Source organism: Echinops telfairi, unplaced genomic scaffold (genome assembly GCF_000313985.2).
Source record: "Echinops telfairi isolate 266 unplaced genomic scaffold, ASM31398v2 ScPeMD7_31;HRSCAF=116, whole genome shotgun sequence".
NCBI classification, from domain to species: Eukaryota; Metazoa; Chordata; class Mammalia; order Afrosoricida; family Tenrecidae; genus Echinops; species Echinops telfairi.
The window spans coordinates 44,167,507-44,188,200 of record NW_022103928.1 but is presented as its reverse complement, the minus strand read 5'-3'; the positions used below and the strand labels follow the sequence as shown (position 1 = coordinate 44,188,200).

General features: G+C 37.2%; 1 protein-coding gene across 1 annotated transcript in view; it reads right to left on the bottom strand.

Moving 5' to 3' along the window:
* KMT2C (lysine methyltransferase 2C) overlaps positions 1 to 20,694 on the bottom strand; it is a 270,207-nt gene that overhangs the window by 20,374 nt on the left and 229,139 nt on the right. The window contains exons 43-51 of the mRNA XM_045289870.1: positions 14,960 to 15,172; positions 14,140 to 14,304; positions 9,089 to 9,230; positions 8,790 to 8,937; positions 7,168 to 7,346; positions 6,902 to 7,038; positions 5,695 to 5,944; positions 4,253 to 4,389; positions 2,175 to 2,282 (exon numbers count right to left, since the gene is read on the bottom strand). Of these exons, the coding sequence (XP_045145805.1) occupies positions 2,175 to 2,282; positions 4,253 to 4,389; positions 5,695 to 5,944; positions 6,902 to 7,038; positions 7,168 to 7,346; positions 8,790 to 8,937; positions 9,089 to 9,230; positions 14,140 to 14,304; positions 14,960 to 15,172 (1,479 nt within the window). The remainder of the gene's footprint in view (positions 1 to 2,174; positions 2,283 to 4,252; positions 4,390 to 5,694; positions 5,945 to 6,901; positions 7,039 to 7,167; positions 7,347 to 8,789; positions 8,938 to 9,088; positions 9,231 to 14,139; positions 14,305 to 14,959; positions 15,173 to 20,694) is intronic.

Sequence of the window (20,694 nt, the reverse complement as noted above, 5' to 3'; positions counted from 1 at the left end):
GTTCTAATCCAGCTGCTAGAAAAGTTCAGCTGCTAGAGAAGCTTGAGCTGCTCTCTTTAGATACAGAACAATCTAAACTAATAAAGACCAGTCCTACAGGCCTCCCTCCCACCCTACCCTTTCTCATCTAGCCCCAATTCCACAAGGTATCTGAGAAAGTACCAATCTTGTGGAAAACCCCTAAGTGCAGAATGATTTAAGAAAACTACCTGGTGAAAACACATAACAAAAACAATTTTAAAAAATTACAAGTAGAAAGAAAATGTTTTGAAAATGATGATGGCAACAAACATACAGATGTGCTTGACATAATAATCTATGTAAGGATTGTGATAAGAGCTGTATGAGCTCCCAATAAAATGATTTTTAAAAAATTAGGAAAAGTCAAGGTGAAAAAAAAATAGTGTAAATGTAGTAGGCATATACTTTAGATTTCATTATATCAGGAACTACTTACTACTGGCTGTTAAAAAGTAAAGCATCTTCAAAATACTCTCCCCACGCGGCAGGCGTAGCACAAGGACCAGGGGCAGGGCTGATGATATTCGGTTACTACGGAGTGCTGATGCATAGCAACCCCTTATGCCAGAGAAAGAAACAGTGCCTGGTCCTGCACCATTCTAAAGATTGTTCCTGTGTCTGAACCTCTTGTTGCAGCCACTTTATCAATCCAGCTTGTCAAGGCTCTTCCTCTTTTTTGCTGACTCTCTATTTTACTAAGCATGATGTCCTTTTCCAAAATTACTATACCAAGATTATGGTATAGGAAAAACTTCCTTTAAAGCGCGATTAAAAATATTTTTTTTGAATCAAGCACATTTCAATTACATAATATGAAATTAGACTCTTTTCCCTATGGTTTGAGCAAAAATATTTTCTCTTAGAATAGATAAACAGACAAATTTTGTTTTAGAATAAGAACTTTTTATTGGGATAAGATCAATAAAATTTGAAAATAACTGTTACTTTAAGACATTTAAACTTAAATGAGTAAAATGAAAGATTTTAGTATTAGTTTTTCCCAATTGTTTTTAAACTATAAATAAAATCTGTCCACTCACTGCTGTAAAGTTAGTTAATTGAAAATAACAGCATGATCCAGTATTTTTATAACATCTTTCTCAACGTGGCTAGTATCTACTTAAGACTTCCTAACAGAGTCCTATGAAAGACATGAGAGCATTAAGGGTAAACCTGACTGCTAACTAAGGGTCGGCAGTGTGACCTCACTAGTGCGCCATGGCGGAGAAGACCTGCTGACGTGCTTCTCAAAGGTTGCAGTTGGGTGCTGTCACATTGCTTCTGTTTCACAGCCGCCCTACGTACAACAGAATCAAACACCGCCTGGCCTGCACCATCGACCTAACTGCTGGACCCACTGTTGCAGTCACTGTGTCAAGCCATCTTGCTGAGGGGTTTCCCTTACTTTTTTGCTGACCCTTTACTAAACATGTCCATCTCCAGGGACTAGTCCCTACTGATAACATATCCAAAGTATGTGAGACGAATGCTTCTAAGGAGCATTCTAGCTGCACTTCTTCCAAGAGAGCTTTGCTTATTCTTCTGGCAGTCCATGGATTTTTAATATAATTAGCAAACATGTTAATTCAAAGCTACCAATTTCTTTATCCTTGTCCAGCTTTCACATGCAGATTGAGCTACTGAAAAACCATGGCTCTGGTCAGGTGTACGCCTTAGTCCTCACAATGGCAAACTTGCTCTTTAACACGTTAAACAAGATTTTTGCATCAGACTGTCCCACTGTATTTGTCGCTTCAGTTTTTGACTGCTGCCTCCATGGGCTTTAACTATGAATTCAATTAAAATCAAATCCTTGACACACCAATCTTTTCTTTATCATAATGTTGCCGACTAATCCAGTTGTATTTTAATTGTCCTTACATTGAGGTATAATCCGTACTGTTGACTGCACACTTTGATCGTTTTTAGCAAGTGTTTCAAGTCCTCTGCTTTTAGGGAGCATGGTGTGTCATCTGTGCATCGTAGGTTGCCTAAAGCTTGGGAGACCCTATGGGCCAGTTCTACTCTGTCACACACAGTGTCGTACAAACGGACTTGACAGCACAAACGAACAGCAGTCACTATTGTATGCCCAGAATGTGGAAACCACTCATTATGGATTGCATATGGAATTCAAAATGTCCTGGTTTTACCTTGCATTCTGAGTTTTTTGCTTGAGCAGTTGATGAGTAAAGGATAAAGCAGTTATTACTACAGAAGACAATTTCCTTCTCCCTTCTACTGGAGTTTTCTCGAGAATCCTGAAAATCAAAGAGAAAAGCAAGCATGGGGATCTCAACAAGCCACAATCACAGAATTTGTGACATACTTTTCCAAATTATTCCACCACCATTAACATAAACTCAATAGACCCTGAGGAAAAACTCTTCCTCTTTCACCCATGGTAACTATTGATCAAGTTTGTTTTCTTTTTCTTTTTTTTTAGCAGTTTTCTTGATAATATCCACATATCCTATACTTCCGTAGTGAAATTGCTTTAAAAAAGAATTGTATGTATAACATCACAATCAGTTCTAATGTTCCCTTCTCCTTTCTGCATTCATTGTTTGCTACCCAAATCCCCCACATCCCTGATAAACCACTGCATTAGCTATTGTCTTTATGCATCTACTCCTTCTGTCCTTCACAAACTGAGAAACCCAACAGAAACAATAAAAAAACAAAACAAATAAGAAAATAATAATAAGATAAAAATAAAAATAAAGAATAAGAAAGAAAATCTGTATTTAAGATGCCAGAGAAGAAATTCTGTTAGGAAACAAGCAAGAAATATTTGAGCCTAGAGCAAATTCAGATTAGATAAAGAGGGAGGCCAACTGACCAAGTATTGTACTATACCATGGTTCTATTCACCATCATCAATAATCTCTATCTGATGCTAAAGCTATTGGGCACCTGGCTTATGACTAGAGGGGATCTGCCTGAGGCTTAGCCTGACTAGATAATCTGCAGATGGGTTTGGGGATCCCACTGTCCTCAAAAGCCTTCTACAAATTGGATCCGACACTTTTCCCTTTATCATATTGGATTTTGTTATTGTCATCTTTGGATCACACCGGCTGGTTGGTGTGCTTCTTCCATGTGGACTTAGATCAGGGGTCCTCAAACTTTTTAAACAGGGGGCCAGTTCACTGTCCCTCAGACCCGTTGCAGAGCCGGACTATAGTTTTAAAAAAACTATGAACAAATTCCTATGCGTACTGCACATATCTTATTTTGAAATTAAAAAAAATGGGGCAAAAACACCCAGCGGGCCAGATAAATGTCCTTGGTGGGCCGCATGTGGCCCGCGGGCCGTAGTTTGAGGACGCCTGCCTTAGATAGTTGCTTGTTTGATTATAATCCTTTAAGACCTCAGATACTATTCTGATTGGTAGGCAGGTACCATCTACTTTCTTTACCACACTTTGCTGTAGCACCCTTATCTTCAGTGATCTCTACATGAAGGTGAGTATTAGCAGGGCCATGTTATAAAAATGAACTATTCTCGGATAGGGGCTAGAATTATGTGGAAACTTAGAGTCCACCTGCTTGTCCACGGGTTATAAACGACTCTGGTTTATTTTGGTGGTCAGATGAAGACAAAAACAAAACAAACAAAAGGCAAAAAATAAAATACCAAAGAAACAAAAATGAAAAACAATGTCCATCATCCCCCTGAGGTATATAAGGCAAGTGCACTGATAAAATCAATACCCAATCCAATGACACAGAATTTAAGGTATTGTTGAGATGAGTAGTTTATGTGAGTATAATCCAATTGCAAGTGGCAATCCATGAATTGTTGCTTTGTACAAATTGATTTCTTCACTGAGTGAACTCTGTTTACGTGAGCACATGGTTGATTTTTATGCTATATTCACAATGAAGTGTTTTGTTTTTTTAAGTAAAAAGTTAGGTTGCCTCAATGTTTACCATCAAATAATTTAGCCAAAGAGAAATAAATTTACCAAAAAAACTCACACCCTACACTGTCATAATAACTCTATTTAAAAAAACATGTTGTCCTTACACAATCTAATTTGTTGTAAAAGGTTGTAGCTATTTGGTTTTATTGTCATAAGTATAATAGATACTGTTGTGACTACAGAATATATATTGTATACATATTTTATTCTACCATAAATTGACTTTTTATGATACAGGAGTAAAATCCAATAGACTCTTTCTGGAGGTAGGGAATAGAATTATAAATGGGAGATTAAAATACCTTGCTCATAAAGTTTAGATCTTTGAAAGATTTCCGCACACCACTGCCCAGAATTACCACTTTACAGTGACAACACCACTGTGGTCTCAGTGAACTTTCTGTAATACTATGATTCGAATCCTTATATCCAGTAAGACCTAAAAGTAACAGACTTTTATTAATAATTAGAACTGAATATTGAAACAAGAACTTACTTATACAATGTAATATAATACTATGCCAATGTAGTACCACATGGTTCATTATAAGTACCTTGTATTAACCTGTGTTAATTAATTAAAGTTTTATCTTACAAGCAATTGACTGTAAAACACCTATTATGTGTTGACACTGGGTACAAATAAAAAAATCATGTCTATTTTAAACAGCTATGATATTTGTTCTAGCATATAAAATATCTCCAACAAAATAAAATTACCAAAGATATATTACTATTCAGTCTAAGTACAAAGTTAGTGTGTATATGTGTGGGTAGGGGTGGGGGAAGAGGTATTATTTCTGCTTGCAGGTTAAGATGATACAAAAAACGATGAAGTGGTATGTGTAGTGAAAAAACTCACTGCCATCAAGTTGATTCCAACTCACAGTGTGTACCTGAGTTTTAAAGCACTATGACTTAGTCAAAGAAGAATTTACATCCAAAGCCAAGAAGTAAATGTAAATGTAAATGAAGAGTCAGACACCAGAACATGATTTAATGATGTTGTGTGGCTGTTGCAGGGTGTGTAAAGGTAGAATGGAGAAGAAAATCAGAATAAAAGAAGCAGAGGCTGAGATTAAGATGTAACAAAGGAAATCTCCGAAGTAGGTTCAAAGATGATAACTTGTAAGCTGGTATATGCTAGCAGTTAGGTAAGGATGGAAACAAGATAAAGAAACCTGTAATTAAGGAGAGAGCGAGGCCTTAAGGATCTTTATCCTCAGAAATCCAGGGAGACAGGAAAGAAAGCTATGCTTAGGTATGTCTGAGATAGTTTTCCTAATTTTTTAAGCACGGGGAGATACAAGCACATCTAGTGAGAAAATAATGGCCTTGTAGAGATGCTGCAGATAGAAAAGAGTAGTAAGTGATGGCAGAGGATGCAGAAGACAAAGAAAAAAGAACAGTAAAAGTTGCCAGCCTTATCTGTACAACATAAAGCAAACAAAAAATTGGGATGGGTGGTTTGGGAACATGTAGAGGAACAAAAGATGTTTAAGGGTAAGAAAGTCATGGTCTTTTTACAATATTTTTTACAATACATGGTCAGCATGATCATGTCTATACATAGATATATAGCTATATCTATCAATCAACATACAAAACAAAAGCGTTAATTTACCAAGATTCAGGCCCCAACATATTACCCGTTTCTGGTTAAAGACTGAAATATAACCCCACCACACACCACACTTTGATGTTTTAATCAAGAATGCATTTAAGAAAACGTAAACTAACTCACCATTGCTTGTTGGAGGAAATGGTATAGTAGGCTGCTTTAGATGATAAGAACTTGCTAATCTGGGAGGGTTTGTAGATGATGGCGGAGGCCCACGAAGAAGGAAGTGCTGCCGATACTCCAAACCTGGGTTTATTCTGTGGCTATTGACCAAGCCCATGGAAGGGACATCTGGAGCATTACTAACCTCATAGCTGTTAGGAATTCGTACGTGAAGAAGATCGGAAAATGCAGCCACAACATTGCTAATGTTCTAAAGCAAAATGAAAGCACGGTGTAATCCACTTAGAAGCCAACAGAGAATCACATACGAGGAATATTTATGGGGAAATGGGGGAATTTATGGGGAAATGCCACCTTCATGATATACCAACAATTATTATTTAGACTTAAAGGGGGTCTCAGGAAAAATATGTTTTAATGGATCAATATTCAAATAAAGTTTACATAAACAGAAATCCTCACAGAGGTTTTTCAATGAACACTAAATATTTATGAAAGCTTTATCTTTTTTTGTAAAAAATCATTTTATTGGGGACTTGTACAACTCTTATCGCAGCCCATATTAAAATATCTTATATAGTCTATTTTCTAACAGATAAAAGACATAACTTCACAAAATGCATTAAATCTTATCAGCTTTTACAGTTAGCCTGTAAACTTATTTCAAGTGGATTCTGTCTAACTCCAGGCAAAGGTCTAAACAATGCACAAATGCTCAAACGTTGTGCTATTACTATGTGCTGTTGCTATATTATGCAGATGGACAAAATGTTTTAGAACAAAACCCCCACAACTATCACTTACAACTGATACCTCAAGAATATATTTCTCTTTCTTCTGTAAAACTTGCTTCTTTGCTAAATTTTGTTCAGAGTTATGAGAAGATTTTCCTCTAAATGGCTCTTTAAAATAGACTTTTATTATGAAAAGATGAGAATGCGCTGCTTGCCTTCACAGCACATATACTAAAAAGATGCGAGTGCTACCTGGTTTTGTCCTTTATGTGTTGGCATAGAATGAGATAGTTAACAATTATTATAGTAATCGGGGGCAGCTGCGATGTCAGTGAGTATCAGTCCTACCTCTAACTTTGATCTTTTATCCTCATTGATCCTATTGTACGTATTTCATTAAATGCCACTAGATATATCTTTAAAAATAAGGAGAGAGCTATAATGTTTTTTTCAAAGTCACTTCATCATTTTACCTCAGCAGCTGTGGGATGCAGGGTAATTGCTACAGATATAAGACTCGATCTGGGACCATTTGGGGATGCACCAAAAGGTGATGTGAAAAATAAAGTGCCTGGCTCAGTTTTGATGTCATTCCTCCTAGATTCTGAACCTTAAGAGGGTGGTAAAAAGGGAAGGAGAAGAAGAAGAAAATAAGACAGTTAATGACTCTTCAAAATAATACTATTTGATTAGTAAATCAGTATATTAAAAAGAAAAAAGGTTTTTTTCTTTTCCTTACTTTTCCCAATATTGCTAGGAAGAATTGGAATGATCGGGGAAGGCACAGGTTCTGGAGGCTCTTCTTTGACTAAGGACAAATCTGGATATCTGCTCACTGCCAGACCAATCACACTTTCAGGAGAAGAGGAGGGAACAAAACTGTCAGGAGTATCGCGATCACCACAGTGATCCTGAATCCTGCAAAGAGATTAAGTACATAGACATCAATGCATGCAAACTCACCTCTGGGGGCGTCTTGGGTCCATCTAATAGAACCTATGGTTTTGTTTTAGTATAACTTTTGGCTATGACAGTGACATTAAGTAATACAAGGGTCTGTTCATGGCTCTTTTGGGGGGAAAAACCCCCAGAAAAAATATGTTTAGCTTTCATATAACTTAAATATATGCTTCCTTCTAACCAAATCTTCAGATTTTAACCAAAAAATAGAAAGTACTCCATTGTAAAATTCCAGATCAGTAGGAATATGGAAACAATCTTGCAGCTTGAAAAGATAGTCTAAGCACACATCCAACCAATGCGCATGCACAGAGCTTACTTACTAGGCTATCAGGCATCAATAGCTGAACGCACAGCTACCATGTTAATGCTGTTTCTCATAGCAAGCTGGGAGGAAATAAGGTCATTGTGGCTTTATTGGGTCTTGATTTTTCTTAACTTAAAAAAAAGTAAGGTGGGAAACAAAGGTAGAGAGTGTTTCTTCTCGTGTAGTCCAGGATCGCAGTGTTAACTAGGCACCTATGATTGTGTGGAATGTCACATGTGTGATGTCGAGTATTTCAATGCCTCCACCCAGATCACATGCTGTCATGTAAAAGGAGACTATGAGAAGCAACATTTTTTGGAAACCCAAGCAAGTCCTACAGATACAGCCTTTTGGAAATGCAGGGGCAAAGCATGCCCCATCTCATAGCTGCTGAAAGAGAAAATGGTCTCTATTTACAAATTTGCAAGTTTCTAGCTGTGAGGTATAAAGAACAGAACGAAAACTTGGTTTCTAAACCCAGACATGCTACTTCTCTTTGATTGACGGTTTTCAAATTAATAGGGTACTTTGCTTAAGTTGGTATCCCATGAAATAGAAGACAGCTATCCAAGATAATAATTTGATGGAATGTAATAAACCCTAGATGTAATGAAGCTTGGTAGATTATTTTTTATTAAAGAAACCTGATTCATACATGTCAAAAATCACAGGGCTGATGATTTCCTACAAGGAGATAGCTTTGGACAGGACAGTCTGTAATTCTCTTCTACAGTAGCATTCTCTGATTATCTATGACTTCTGCTTTATTTTAGGTATTTAGAAACATCAATATATCACATGAATAGCTTATAAAGGACAGTAATCTTTAAGATAGTGTATACTGCCTTAATGTCACTTTATTTATTGAATTTCCTACCTCACAGGCAATAAAAACTATGAAAACTATTAATAAAAATATTTTATGAACTTAAAAGTATAAAAATGATTATGTACCAAGTTTTATTCCTGATATTTTTATATGCTATCCCCAAACATTATTATGAATGAAAAAAAAACTTGAGGAAGAATACATACTTATAATAAAATACGAAATGAAATAAATAAAAACTAGTTGAGAAAGAAGAAACTTTCACCTTAATTCTTCCTGATTATTATGAGGTGGTGTTGGAAGTGAAGCTGGAACATCCACTGTCTTTGGGCCTTGAGCAATAGCTCTGGCTAACATGTCATCCTGCGGTCTGAATGGCAACTGAAATGGTTTAGCTCCTAGAGTTTTGGTAACTGAAAAGATAAACATACAAAAAACCCATATGCACATTAAGTCAACATTGATATAGAGTAGCACACCACAATTCTATTGTCAGTTCACTAAGCACAGCCAGCAAAGGTATACACTCCTTAAAGTAATAAATTTGGGAGACGACAGTCATACCTTCATGGCTCACCAACACTCCAGCTTTTCCAGCAAGCTCTTCAGTTGTTGCAAAACCATTTGCCATCTTCTGACAAGCCATAGGAGGTGGTGTAGGAGGAAGAGAGGCAGGGGGTGTTGGAGGATTACTTAAATTATTCTGCTGCAGGAGACCAAAAAATTTTTAATTATATGCTACTGAACAAATATTCAAAGACTTTTGCTAAAATTTAGTTCTGTGACTTTTTAGTACATGGAAGCAAAGCTACAGAAAATGTAATCAAGATGCATCTTCATTCTTACATGAGAAGAAAAATAGGCCAGTAAGTTTTGTATTGGAACAAATACTTATGATTCTATGGGCTTAACATATCCATGGTATCACCTTGCTGATTTTCTCAAAATGTTTAACTTTGAAACTGAGAAATTTCTATTATAGCTGATTCTATCCACTGTTAAAGGCAGTGAATGATTAACTCTGAAACTCAATCAATTATAAAAAGTTCTTAAAGTCCTTAATTAAATTCTCACTAAGCTATCCAGTTTTATTAACTAATAACTTTGAGAACTTGTGGCCCCAAATCTATAAACTGCAGCTCACATCACAGATTCCAGAATCTAGATTATCCTAGATCTCCAAAAGAACAACAATATAATAGCTAAAGTAATCTCCTGAAAGTGACCTCATCACTGAAAATATAGTTCCTCATCAAATCTCTCTTCCTCATTCATATTTATCACCAATTTATCATTTACTGATTAGTCTATCAGGCACTGATGAAATCTACCAAGAATATACTACCACTGTCTGTCGGTTTGTTGTACTGTAGTGGCTTTCATTGTTCTGTCGACGCTGGAAGCTGTACCACCAGAATTTCAAATACCAATATGGTATTTGAACAGGTTTTAGCAGAGCTTCCAAATTTGGAACAGATCACATATAATAGGCTGTTCACTTTTGAAGGTTTAGCCACCGAAAACCTTAATATCAGAATGCTGTCAGATACAATACCAAAACTCTTATGGACAGCAGAAATAGTGCTGGAATATGAGCCCGTTAGGTTGGAAGGCATTCAAAATATGACTGAGGAAGAGCTGCCCCTCAAAGTAGAGCTGACTATAGTGCTGCGCATGAAGTAAAGCTTTCAGAATCTTATTTGCTGGTGGGGTATGACTCACAATTAGAATATATGCAAACATCTATTAATAATCAGAATATAGAATGCTTAAAGTTTGAATTTAAGAAAATTAGATTCAATGAAATAAAAGGGATAACTGAAGATATGGAAGCTATAGCAAGGTGAAGTGAAGAAAGCAGATGGTGCCAGGTTATCAGAAAGAATAGAATGGAGTCTTAAAAGCTGGTCTTAAGACAAGCAGCCATCTATCTAAGTGAGGAGCCAGCCAAGCCCACATGGAAGAAGCACACTAGCTTGTGTGACGCAAGGACTGTAAATAATAAAACCCAAGCAGCAGAGGAGGGAATTGTATTTGAGCTTAAGTTCTGAGCACCCAGTTTTCAGAATACTCTGGATGATAGCGGAAGCCCAAAATCCATCTGCAGAGTCCTCACTAGGAATAAAGCTCCACTGAATTCCTTCAGACCATTGACAAGGTATGTGATTAGCTTTGCCTGCAGAAATACTGCATCAGAAAGTGAATTAATGCAGATAGTTAGGTTAAATTTTAACATAATTTGCTTTTCCTTTGCACTAAAGTTTTAATTTGTTATTTTCTGCTTTCTTTTGGATTGAAGGCTTTTTCCTACGTTTTATTTTGTTAGTGTTGCTGGGAGTAGATGGGTGGTGTGATTTTCCTTATATTAATTCAGGGCAGGTAAATTTATAGATAAAGTAACTAGAAAAAGTGTCTTAGAGTTATTGCCGAAGAGTTGGGAGGGGGAGGGCTAGAAATAGGGGGTTCGAAAAATGAGTACAAAAATTAAGAAAATACTGGGGATGATTGTGATGTGATGACTGTACAATTCTTTAATATATTTGAACCACTGAATTGTACAGTGTGTGAATCGTCATTGACTCACATCCTTTAGGTGAATTTTTGAAGTTAAAACCTCCAAAGTTCTAGAATAAGTTTTTATTATATTTATCCTGTCTAAAAAAATGAAACGGAATGCATAGAAATCATTATCTTAGGCATGAGGGAGCTGAAATGAATTGGTATTGGCCATTTTGAATCAGACAATCATATGGTTTTTACTATGCTAGGAATGACAAATTCTAGAGGAATGACATCAAATTCATCATTTAAAAAAAAACAAAAACCTGAAAGAAAAAAACGGGAAAAAAGAAAAATCAAAAAACCAAAAAGAAAAACAAAAAAAAAAAAGAATAATCAAAATTTTATACACCAACCACTAAAACTAATGAAGAAATGGAAGAATTCTACCAACTTTAGCAATCTGAAAGGGATCAAACATGCAATCAAGATGCAGAAACAATTATTGGCGATTATAATGTGAAAGTTGGAAACAAAGAGGAAGGGATAGTAGTTACAAGGTCAAGGGCTGACTATGGAACAGATCATCAACTGCTCATATGTAAGTTCAGATTGAAGTTGAAGAAAATTAGAACAAGTTCACAGAGCTATACTATGACGATGAGTATATCTCACTTGAATTTCAAGAACATTATAAGAACAGATTAGACACATCAAACACTAATACCTAAAACATCAAGAACATCATATATGAAGAAAGTAAATACCATTAAAAAGACAGAAAAGACCAGCGTGGATGTCACATGAGACTATGAAACTTGCTTTTCAACACAGTTAACGCAAATAGAAAAATGATGAAAAGACCTGAAGAGAAAATTCAAAAGGCAGCTTGAGAAGATTATATAATGAAATATACAAAGAGTTGGAGTTAGGAAGCCAAAAAAGGGAGAACACACTCAGCATATCTCAAATTGAAAGAACTGAAGGAAAAAAAATCAAGATTCAGAATTGTATGAGCAAAATATTAAATGATACAGGAAGCATCAAGATGAAAGAAGGGAAAACAAAGTCAGCGTACCAGAAAAAACTGGTTGACATGCAACCATTTCAAGAGGTAGAGAGTATGTGATAAATTAACCAAGGATACTGAAGGAAGAAATCCAAGCTGCACTGAAGGCATCAGTGAAAAGCGAACTCATTGTTATCAAGTACAAGTAGACTCATAGTGACCCCGAAGGACAGGGTAAAATTGCCATTGTTTTTTTTTAATTTCCAAAATATAAAATCTTTCTGGGGGCAGTTGATGGGTTTGAATCGCTGACCTTGTGGTTAGCTGCTTTGTGCTTAGACCACTATGTCGCCAAGGTTCCTCAAAACCAAAACGATTAAAAAAATAAATTAATTAAAACGAAAAAAAAAAAAAAACCCTCCAGAAACCAATAGAGTATCAACTGAAATGTTTCAGCAAGTTGATGAAGTACTGAAAGAACTTATTTATCTATGCCAAGAAACTTGGAAGACAGCTGCCTGACCAATCAACTGGAAAAGATCCAAATTTGTGTCCATTCTAGTGAAAGGTAAGCCAACAGAATGAGGAAATGATGAAATGATATCAATATTACATGCAAGTAAATTTTTGTTAAGGATAATTCAACAATAGTTGCAGCAGTATTTCAGCAGCACTGCCAGAAATTCGAGCCATATATTCAAAATGGATATATCTCCCAAGGAATATCATTACTGACTTCAGATGGGTCTGGGCTAAAAGCAGAGAATATAAGAAAGATCAAGAAGCAAGAACTAATACAGTGGCTGCAACAATGGGTTCAAATATGATTGTCAGAATGGCACAGGACCGACAGTCTTTTGTTCTGTTGGACGTGGGAGTGGTTAAGAGTAAGAGCCCACTCAACAGCTATCAATAGCAATTACCAAAAATACTAGGCAAATAGAGTGTAGCGTGTCCATGAAGACAATGAAGTGATGTTGAAGAACAGCTTGAACCACAATAAAAGGCATTGTAAAAGGGCAGGCTCCGACTAAAGAGAAAAGTCAACAAAAATTAACAAAATGAGCATCAAAAGAGAATGTTTTAATAACTAAAGAAGAGAAGCCCTTAGGGAAACTGATGATATCCTCAAATATTTTTGTAAAGGTTATATTTTTATGTAAGCATATTTAAACAGAATTTCCACATGATGCTATCATACAACTTTGGTAGATATACAACACCAAACAAAAACTTGACTTAGTGTTATTTTAATAGATAAGAATTAGTATATAGTTATAATTAAGACTAAGTGGTTTGATAAAGTTCATTTATTAAGTTTTAAATTTAATTAGTCAAAATAAAATCCTAACCACATTTCTACAATTATTATAGATTTGGATTCATTTCAAGAGTATACAGATAATAAGGAAATAAGTTTTTCTTCTACTATAAACATACACAATGTATGTTTTCTCTAACTTGTGCTGTTATCTATGTAAAAATTTCAAATGCTCATGGTCTGAATTTAAGTTCAACAAAAGGTTAAGTTTTTATTGAGCAACGTGTTCCTAACAATGATTAGATGTAAGCTAGATGCACAGACAAGATAAAAACCCCATCCACTATCATCAAGTCTATTCCAACTCCTGAAACCCTATAGAACTGAGCAGAACTGCTCCACAAGGCTTCTGAGGTTGACAATCTTTATGGAAAGACGCTTGACTGCTTCAAGTTTGACCTATGGAGAGCTAAGAGATTCAAATTGCTGATCTTCCAGTTAGCAGCCCAATGTGTAACCCAGTGTGCCACCAAAAATCCCAAACCCTTTGCCAATGAGTCAATGCTGACTCATTGCAGCGACACTATGGGATAGGGTAGAACTGCCCCTGTGAGTTTGAGCCTGTTAACTCTTTATGGGAGTAGAAAGCCTCATCTTTCTCCCACGGAGGGACTGGTGGTTTTGAACTGCTAACCTTGCAGTTAGCAGCCCAATGCATAAGCACTATGCCACCAGAGCTCCGCTCCTTCATTGTGCCACCAGGGTCCTTAAAAACAAGATAAGTTTTAACAATTCTGATATGGTATCAAAATTGAAGTAAGGTAACATCTTGGCAAAGAAACATACCTTGTATATCAACTGAGAATAGTAATCCGAAACCCCTTCAAGGGTAGCACTGCCAAAATTTCCTAGAAGTCGATTCTCACTATTAAATTGGCCACTGCCATAAGGAAGAAAGTGTGCAAAGTTCACTCCAATGATTGGTTCCATTAGAGGGAGCAGAGAGAGCTGCTATTAAAAAACATATTTAAGAGTAATGTACATGATAAACAAACAAAGCTGTTTTTTCCCTCAACTTTTCTAAGACCCAAGGCAACTTAAAGTCAAAAAGGCTTGAGAAAAATGAGACTTTAAAAAATGCCAAATATTAAAATACTAGAAATGAGCAACAGAGGCTATAGAATTTTGGGCAGACTTAAAATTAATATATGTTCACAACAAGAAAGTCACATTTTTAAATCTTCGCTCTTTAAGAATTGGGGCACAAATTGAGTTTAGTTACCACCCCAACTAATGGTTGTATCTCACCTTTTGGAATAATTACAAAGGTGCTAAGAATAGTTTTTATAATGGGGACAGTCAATTGTTTTGTTCCAAAGTCATATTTAATGGGGGCAGATTGTTTCTCAATTGTGTATGTTGCTTTTAAATGTACGTAAATCTGGATCAATCTATCGGTTTTGTATTTTTTGGATGCCCGTAACATAATGCATAATTTTGCTTGGAAATAAAGAATCTATCAGGTTCCTGTTTGAGATGTCTTTTATTCCTGTAACATCCTAATTTAATTAGGAAATGATCACAATAAAATGTTGTTTAGTGGAGTTGAAAAAAAGCATTTGGTTTCTCAGTTGAATTTTTAAAGGCGTCTCTACGAAAGACTCACCTGTTTCAAGTGGGTGAAAGCGTCAGTGTTTGAGCACACAGCTGGCTTCTCCTCTTCATCCTTTTTCCTTTTCTTTGTGCGAGGTGCTGCTTTCTCTCCAGTTTTCGGAGCCCGTTTGCTTCGCTGTTTCTTGGTTTCACTTCCTCCCTCTGTTTTTGTCAACTGATTGCTGCCACATCCAAAACCACCTTGCATTTGAGCCCCCAAAGTTTGCTAATGTAATTGGAAAGGTTAAGAAATAAGTGAACTCTTTATTCACACATTTCACGATTCCAGTTTTATCCAAGAATTCATATTCCTAACATGGACAGAACAGTGAAGGGAATAAGATAAGCAATGGTGTCAAAGGATCTAATACTTTATTCTTCCTTGAAAACACCTCACTTTTACACACATTCTCAAGTACTGAAATCAGAGGCTGCAAGCTTGAGGAAAGAGAGCTTAGAAAGGCTGTTTGAACTCTCTCTCTCACAAGTGGCATTCCTCCTTGAGTTGGCCTCACTGGTGCCAGGTCTGAGGACTAGTGCTCCATACTCCTGGTCACTGTTAGCCCCGGAAGATGAAGCTCTTAGTCCACTCCTGTGTAGTGGATTCTACCTAGTGGGTTTGGAGGTTATTTTTTGTTTCCTTTGATAACTGGTTAAGTGGAATGTCTGACGAAACAATTTCTACACTGAAAAAAGAAAAAGTTTCAAAAATGATTCCTAGAGATCAATAAAAAGAAACAGCACTGATCATTTGATACGTTTGAAGTCATAATTTGACTGAAAAGTAATAACCAAATTTAAAGTATAAAGCCCCTGGGTATTGCCAACTAGCACTTGACCAGAAGGTGGCAGTGTGAATTAAGAGCTACATTTTAGAATCCCAGAGACCCTAATATCATTTATAGTTTAAAGAGAAAATTTATTTAAGTTTTAAACAGCAAATACAAATAAATACTATCAGGAAGAGGGAAACCATTAGCATGAGGTTGTAATGACATCCATGAATATTAAAGAAATTTGGTTCCTTAAATAGGTCACAGGAAGGCAAAGGGTCAACAAACAGCAGGTCAATACATCATGATTGGAGCATGAACATTATGCTAGACAGAAAGGCTTACAAGATTGGTTCAGGGACTTCTGACCAAGGCAGGGGCCCTAGAACCCTAATAACTATTAAGGGCAAGCCCCAGCAAGATCTTAGGCAAATCCTTGTTACTACTCTCTGGCTGGCTAGGGTAGTGACAGCAATCCATTCTTTAATGCACTTTGCCTGAAGGGTAATACCACTCAAACTGCTGGTAAGGTAGTCAGAAAGAATTCAATAGAGACTAAATTTATGTGAAGACTCATAAATGTATTGAGAGCTTCCATTGTACACCATAACCTTCCAAGAAAAGACCTGGTGATCTCCTTCTGACAGATCACAGCCTTAGAACTCCATACAGCACAGTTCTACCTTGCACACACAGGTCACCATGACACAGAACAGGCTCTATGGCAACTGGCATCTGGTATACATAAAGTCAAATGGAGATAACCTGGATGATGGCAAAGACATCTTTCATTTCTGTCTTTACTTAAAATCAGTGGGAGGTAACCTAGATAATTATTTACTTAAATTCAATGACAGATAACCTAGACAGGAAAATAAACCTTTTTTGACTTTACCTCATGGTCAAAAAGCAAAATTAAACTAGTCCTTGAAGAAATTCTAATAATGTGATTGACATCTAGAGACAAATTTTTAAATTGGACAACTTTTCAGGCTTTTTTTTCAGGACTTTTCTATACTTTGGTATAAATGTAATTGCTAAACGTATTATAATGTATCGAATCTTTGATAAATGGCCCAGAGCTGAGATTTGCCAACTTTTTCTATAAAGCGTCAGGAGGTAATTATTTTAGGTCCTGTTAACCATATACCCCTTGTGGCATCTATTCAAAACAATCTTTTACTGTTAAGTGAAACCAGACAATCATAAATTAATGAGCATGGCTGTATTAAAAATTATATTCTTGAATAACTGAAATTTGAATTTCACACCACAATATTTTCTTTAGATGTCCTTCCTGTCCCCCATTAAAAAGTTTAATAAACATCATTCTTGGTTCATACAAAGTAGTGGAAGAAGTAGAAGGAGGTTCATATTGCTGATGGACCCTGTATATCAGTAGTTCTCAGACTGGTCTCTGTAGCAGTAGAAGCTGCATTAGCAACAGCAAAGCCAAGGGACTTGTTATAAATGCAAATTTGCTTGTCCCACTGTATGAATCCTAAGCCACAAAACATTTATAACATGTCAGTTCTATCCAGACTTAAAAGTCCATCAACTTTGCCAAAAAGCTGGAAAGCAGAAACTCCAGAATGCTGAGTTTTCATATGCTAATTATCACATGCAAGTAAAATATTGTTGGAGATCACCAAACAGCAATGCAGCAGTACATTGACAGGGAACAGCCAGAAATTCAAACAGGATCCAGAAGAGGTCTTGGTACAAGGGATTTCATTACTGATGTCAGATGGATCTTGGCTGAAAGTAGAGTACCAGAGAGATGCTTACTTATATTTTATTGACTACACCAAGGAATTTGACTGTGTGGATCATAGCCAACTATGGATAGCTTTGAGAAGAATGGAGATTCCAGAATACTTCCACACTTCATGTGGAATCTGTACACGGGTCAAGAGGCAGTTGTGTGAACAGAACAAGGGAATACTGAATTGTTTATAAAAAATTGAGAAAGGTAGAAGGAAATAGGGGAAGGGAGTAGTGAGCAAACAACACCACAGAAAGGAGAAAACTAGGGAACTAAAATCAACAACGAGGAGGATATAGAGATCATGAGGGTGTTGGAGCAACAGCAATCTAGTTGAGAGGAATTACTAAGAGGCAGAAGAAGGGAGACCATGATGGTGGGGCAGGTAAAAGGAACCAGAGGAAACATCTAGGAAGCAAAGCTAAGGATAGAGGTATAAGCATAAGTGTGCACATAGGTAAATACATTAATTCACAAAAATAGAGGTATTGGCCTATGTACATATATTTCTGTGGCAATACACTGAAGTAGTAGATGGATTTCGGGCCTTTGTTCAAGCCCTCCTTCAATTCAAGAACACTGCGTTATAACAACCTGGCATCCTGCGATGCTCACCCTCCCAGCACAATTGCTGAAGACAAAATGGGTGCATAAGCAAATGTGATGAAGAAAGTGGATGGTGGCTGGCTATCAAAAGATATTGTGTCTGGGTTCTTAAAAGACTTGAAGCTAAACAAGATGCCATCTAGAAGAAAAGCAACAAACCAACATGGAAGGACACAAGCCTGTGTGATCATGAGTTGTCGATGGCTACCAGAAGACCCAAAACAAACCCCCATATTGTTGAGAACGAGGGGGGTTGGAGCAGAGACCCAAAACCCATCTGTAGACAATGGAAAAACCCTCACGGAAGGGTCACAAGGAAGGGATGAGTCAACCAGGGTGCAGTATAGCACCAAAGAAACACATCTCTGGTTCCTTGAGGTTTCTTCACCCCCTACTATCATGACCCCAGTGCTTTTCACTGTAGGCTAGACCGGAGCATGTACACGGGTACAAATCAGAGATAAAGAGTTTATGACAAATGGAATCCAGGAACAGGAAAGGGAGTACTGAAACCAGGAGGGTAGGGGGAAGGTTGGGAGAGGAGAGGAAGAGGAAACCGATTGCAATGATCGACAGATAACTATCCCACTTCCCAGGGGGACGAACAACAGAAACCATAGGGGGAGACAGTAGTTGGTGTAAGATATGAAAATAATAATTTATAATTTATCAAGGTGTCATGAGGGTCGGGAGGGGAGAGAGGGGAAAAAAGAGGAGCTGATACTTAGGGCTCAATAGAAAGTAAATGTTTAGAAAATAATGATGGCAACATATGTATAAATATGCTTGATACAACTGATGCATGGATTGCTGTAAGAGCTGTAAGAGCTCCCGGTAAAATGATCTTTAAAAAAAAAAATTAAGGAAGGTGTGCATCAGGGTTACATCCTCTCAACCATATTTATTCAATTTCTATGTTGAGCAAATAAACTGAAAATCTAATTTATATGAAGAATGTAGCATTAGGATTGAAGAAGACTTATTAACAACCTGAGATATGCAAATGATACAACCGTACTTGTTAAAGTAAGGAGGGCTTGAAAAATCACTTGCTGACGAAGATCAAGGATTCCGGCATTCAGTATGGATTTCAACTCAAAGCAAAGATAGCCAAAGTCCTCACAACTTGACCAAGAAGCAACATACATATAAATGTCAAACAGGATTTAAGATGTCAAGGATGTAGTCTTGCTGGGATTCGCAATCAATGCTCATGGAAGTAGCAGTTGGGTGATTGAACAATGCACTGGATTGGGTAAATTTCCTGCACAAGTGTTGGAAAGAAAGGATGTTACTTGGAGAATTAAGGTGCACCTGATTCAAGCCATGGTATTTTCAATCACCTCATGTATACATGTGAAAGTTGGATATTGACTAAGGAAGACCGATGAAGAATTGATGCATTTGAATTATGGTGCTCACGAAGAGTATTGGAAGTACCATGGGCTGCCAAAAGAATAAGCAAATCTCTCTTGGAAGAAGTACAGCCAGAGTGCTCCTTAGAGGCAAGGACGGTGAGACTGTCACATGTACTTTGGACATGTTGTCAGGAGAGACCAGTACCTGGAAAAGAACATCATGGTTGGTAAAACAGAGGGGCAGCAAAAAAGAAGAAGACCCTTGACAAGATGGATTGGCATGGTGGCTACAACAGTGGCTCACACACAGGACGGCATAGGACCAGATGGGTGGGGTTTCATTCTGTCACGCAGAGGGCCACTAGGCGTCTGAATCAAACTGTCTACACAACGACAGACCCCTGGCCTCTTCTGCCTTGGATGGGCAAATCAGAGGCAGCCCTTGATGGGTGGAGGGGAAGCAGGCTTCCTACTAAGATGTCATCAAGGGTGGCAAATTTTCCAACATGTAATATATTTCCTTTGCTGTATTTCCTGCTATTTCAGTCTATGTGAATTCCTACCTGTATGTTAACTGTGGTTAACATTCTAAAGAGAACTAAGTATAAAAACTTTGTAAATCTCATAATCCATGAAGCACTCGGAGAGTTTTGGTCACTCTGAGTTTTCTAGGACCAGCCTTCTAATAAAATGAGTTATCTGTCTCTCTGTTTGACTTTGAGTGGTTATTGATGGAATTCAATCTCTTCAGAGCAAGAACCCGACATTTGGAGATAACATCATCATGGAGGCTTTCTTATTGGCTTATAGGAGACTACTGAAAGTGCGTGAGAAAAGGACTTTGTTACGCCAGCTTTCAGAGAACAAGAGTAGAGACCTGTACTAGAAACAGAGGTGACAGTGGGTCTCTTATGAGACCAGAGCTCAGAGAAGCTCCTAGAATCAGTCTTTCTCCTTGGCCTGCTCTCTTAAAATCCTAAACTATTTTACAGATATTACGTAAGTGACTGAGTTGGCAACATCTTGTGGACTACATTCCCCAGAACCCCTTGCACCCAATATCATTTAGTGCAGTGCTTCTTAACCTTCCTAATGCCGCGACCCTTTAATACAGTTTATCAAGTTGTGGTGACCCCCCCAACCATAAAATTATTTTCATTGCTACTTCTTAACGGTCATTTTGCTACTGTTATGAATTGGGCAACCCCTGTGAAAGGGATGTTCGACCCCCCAAAGGGTTGCAACC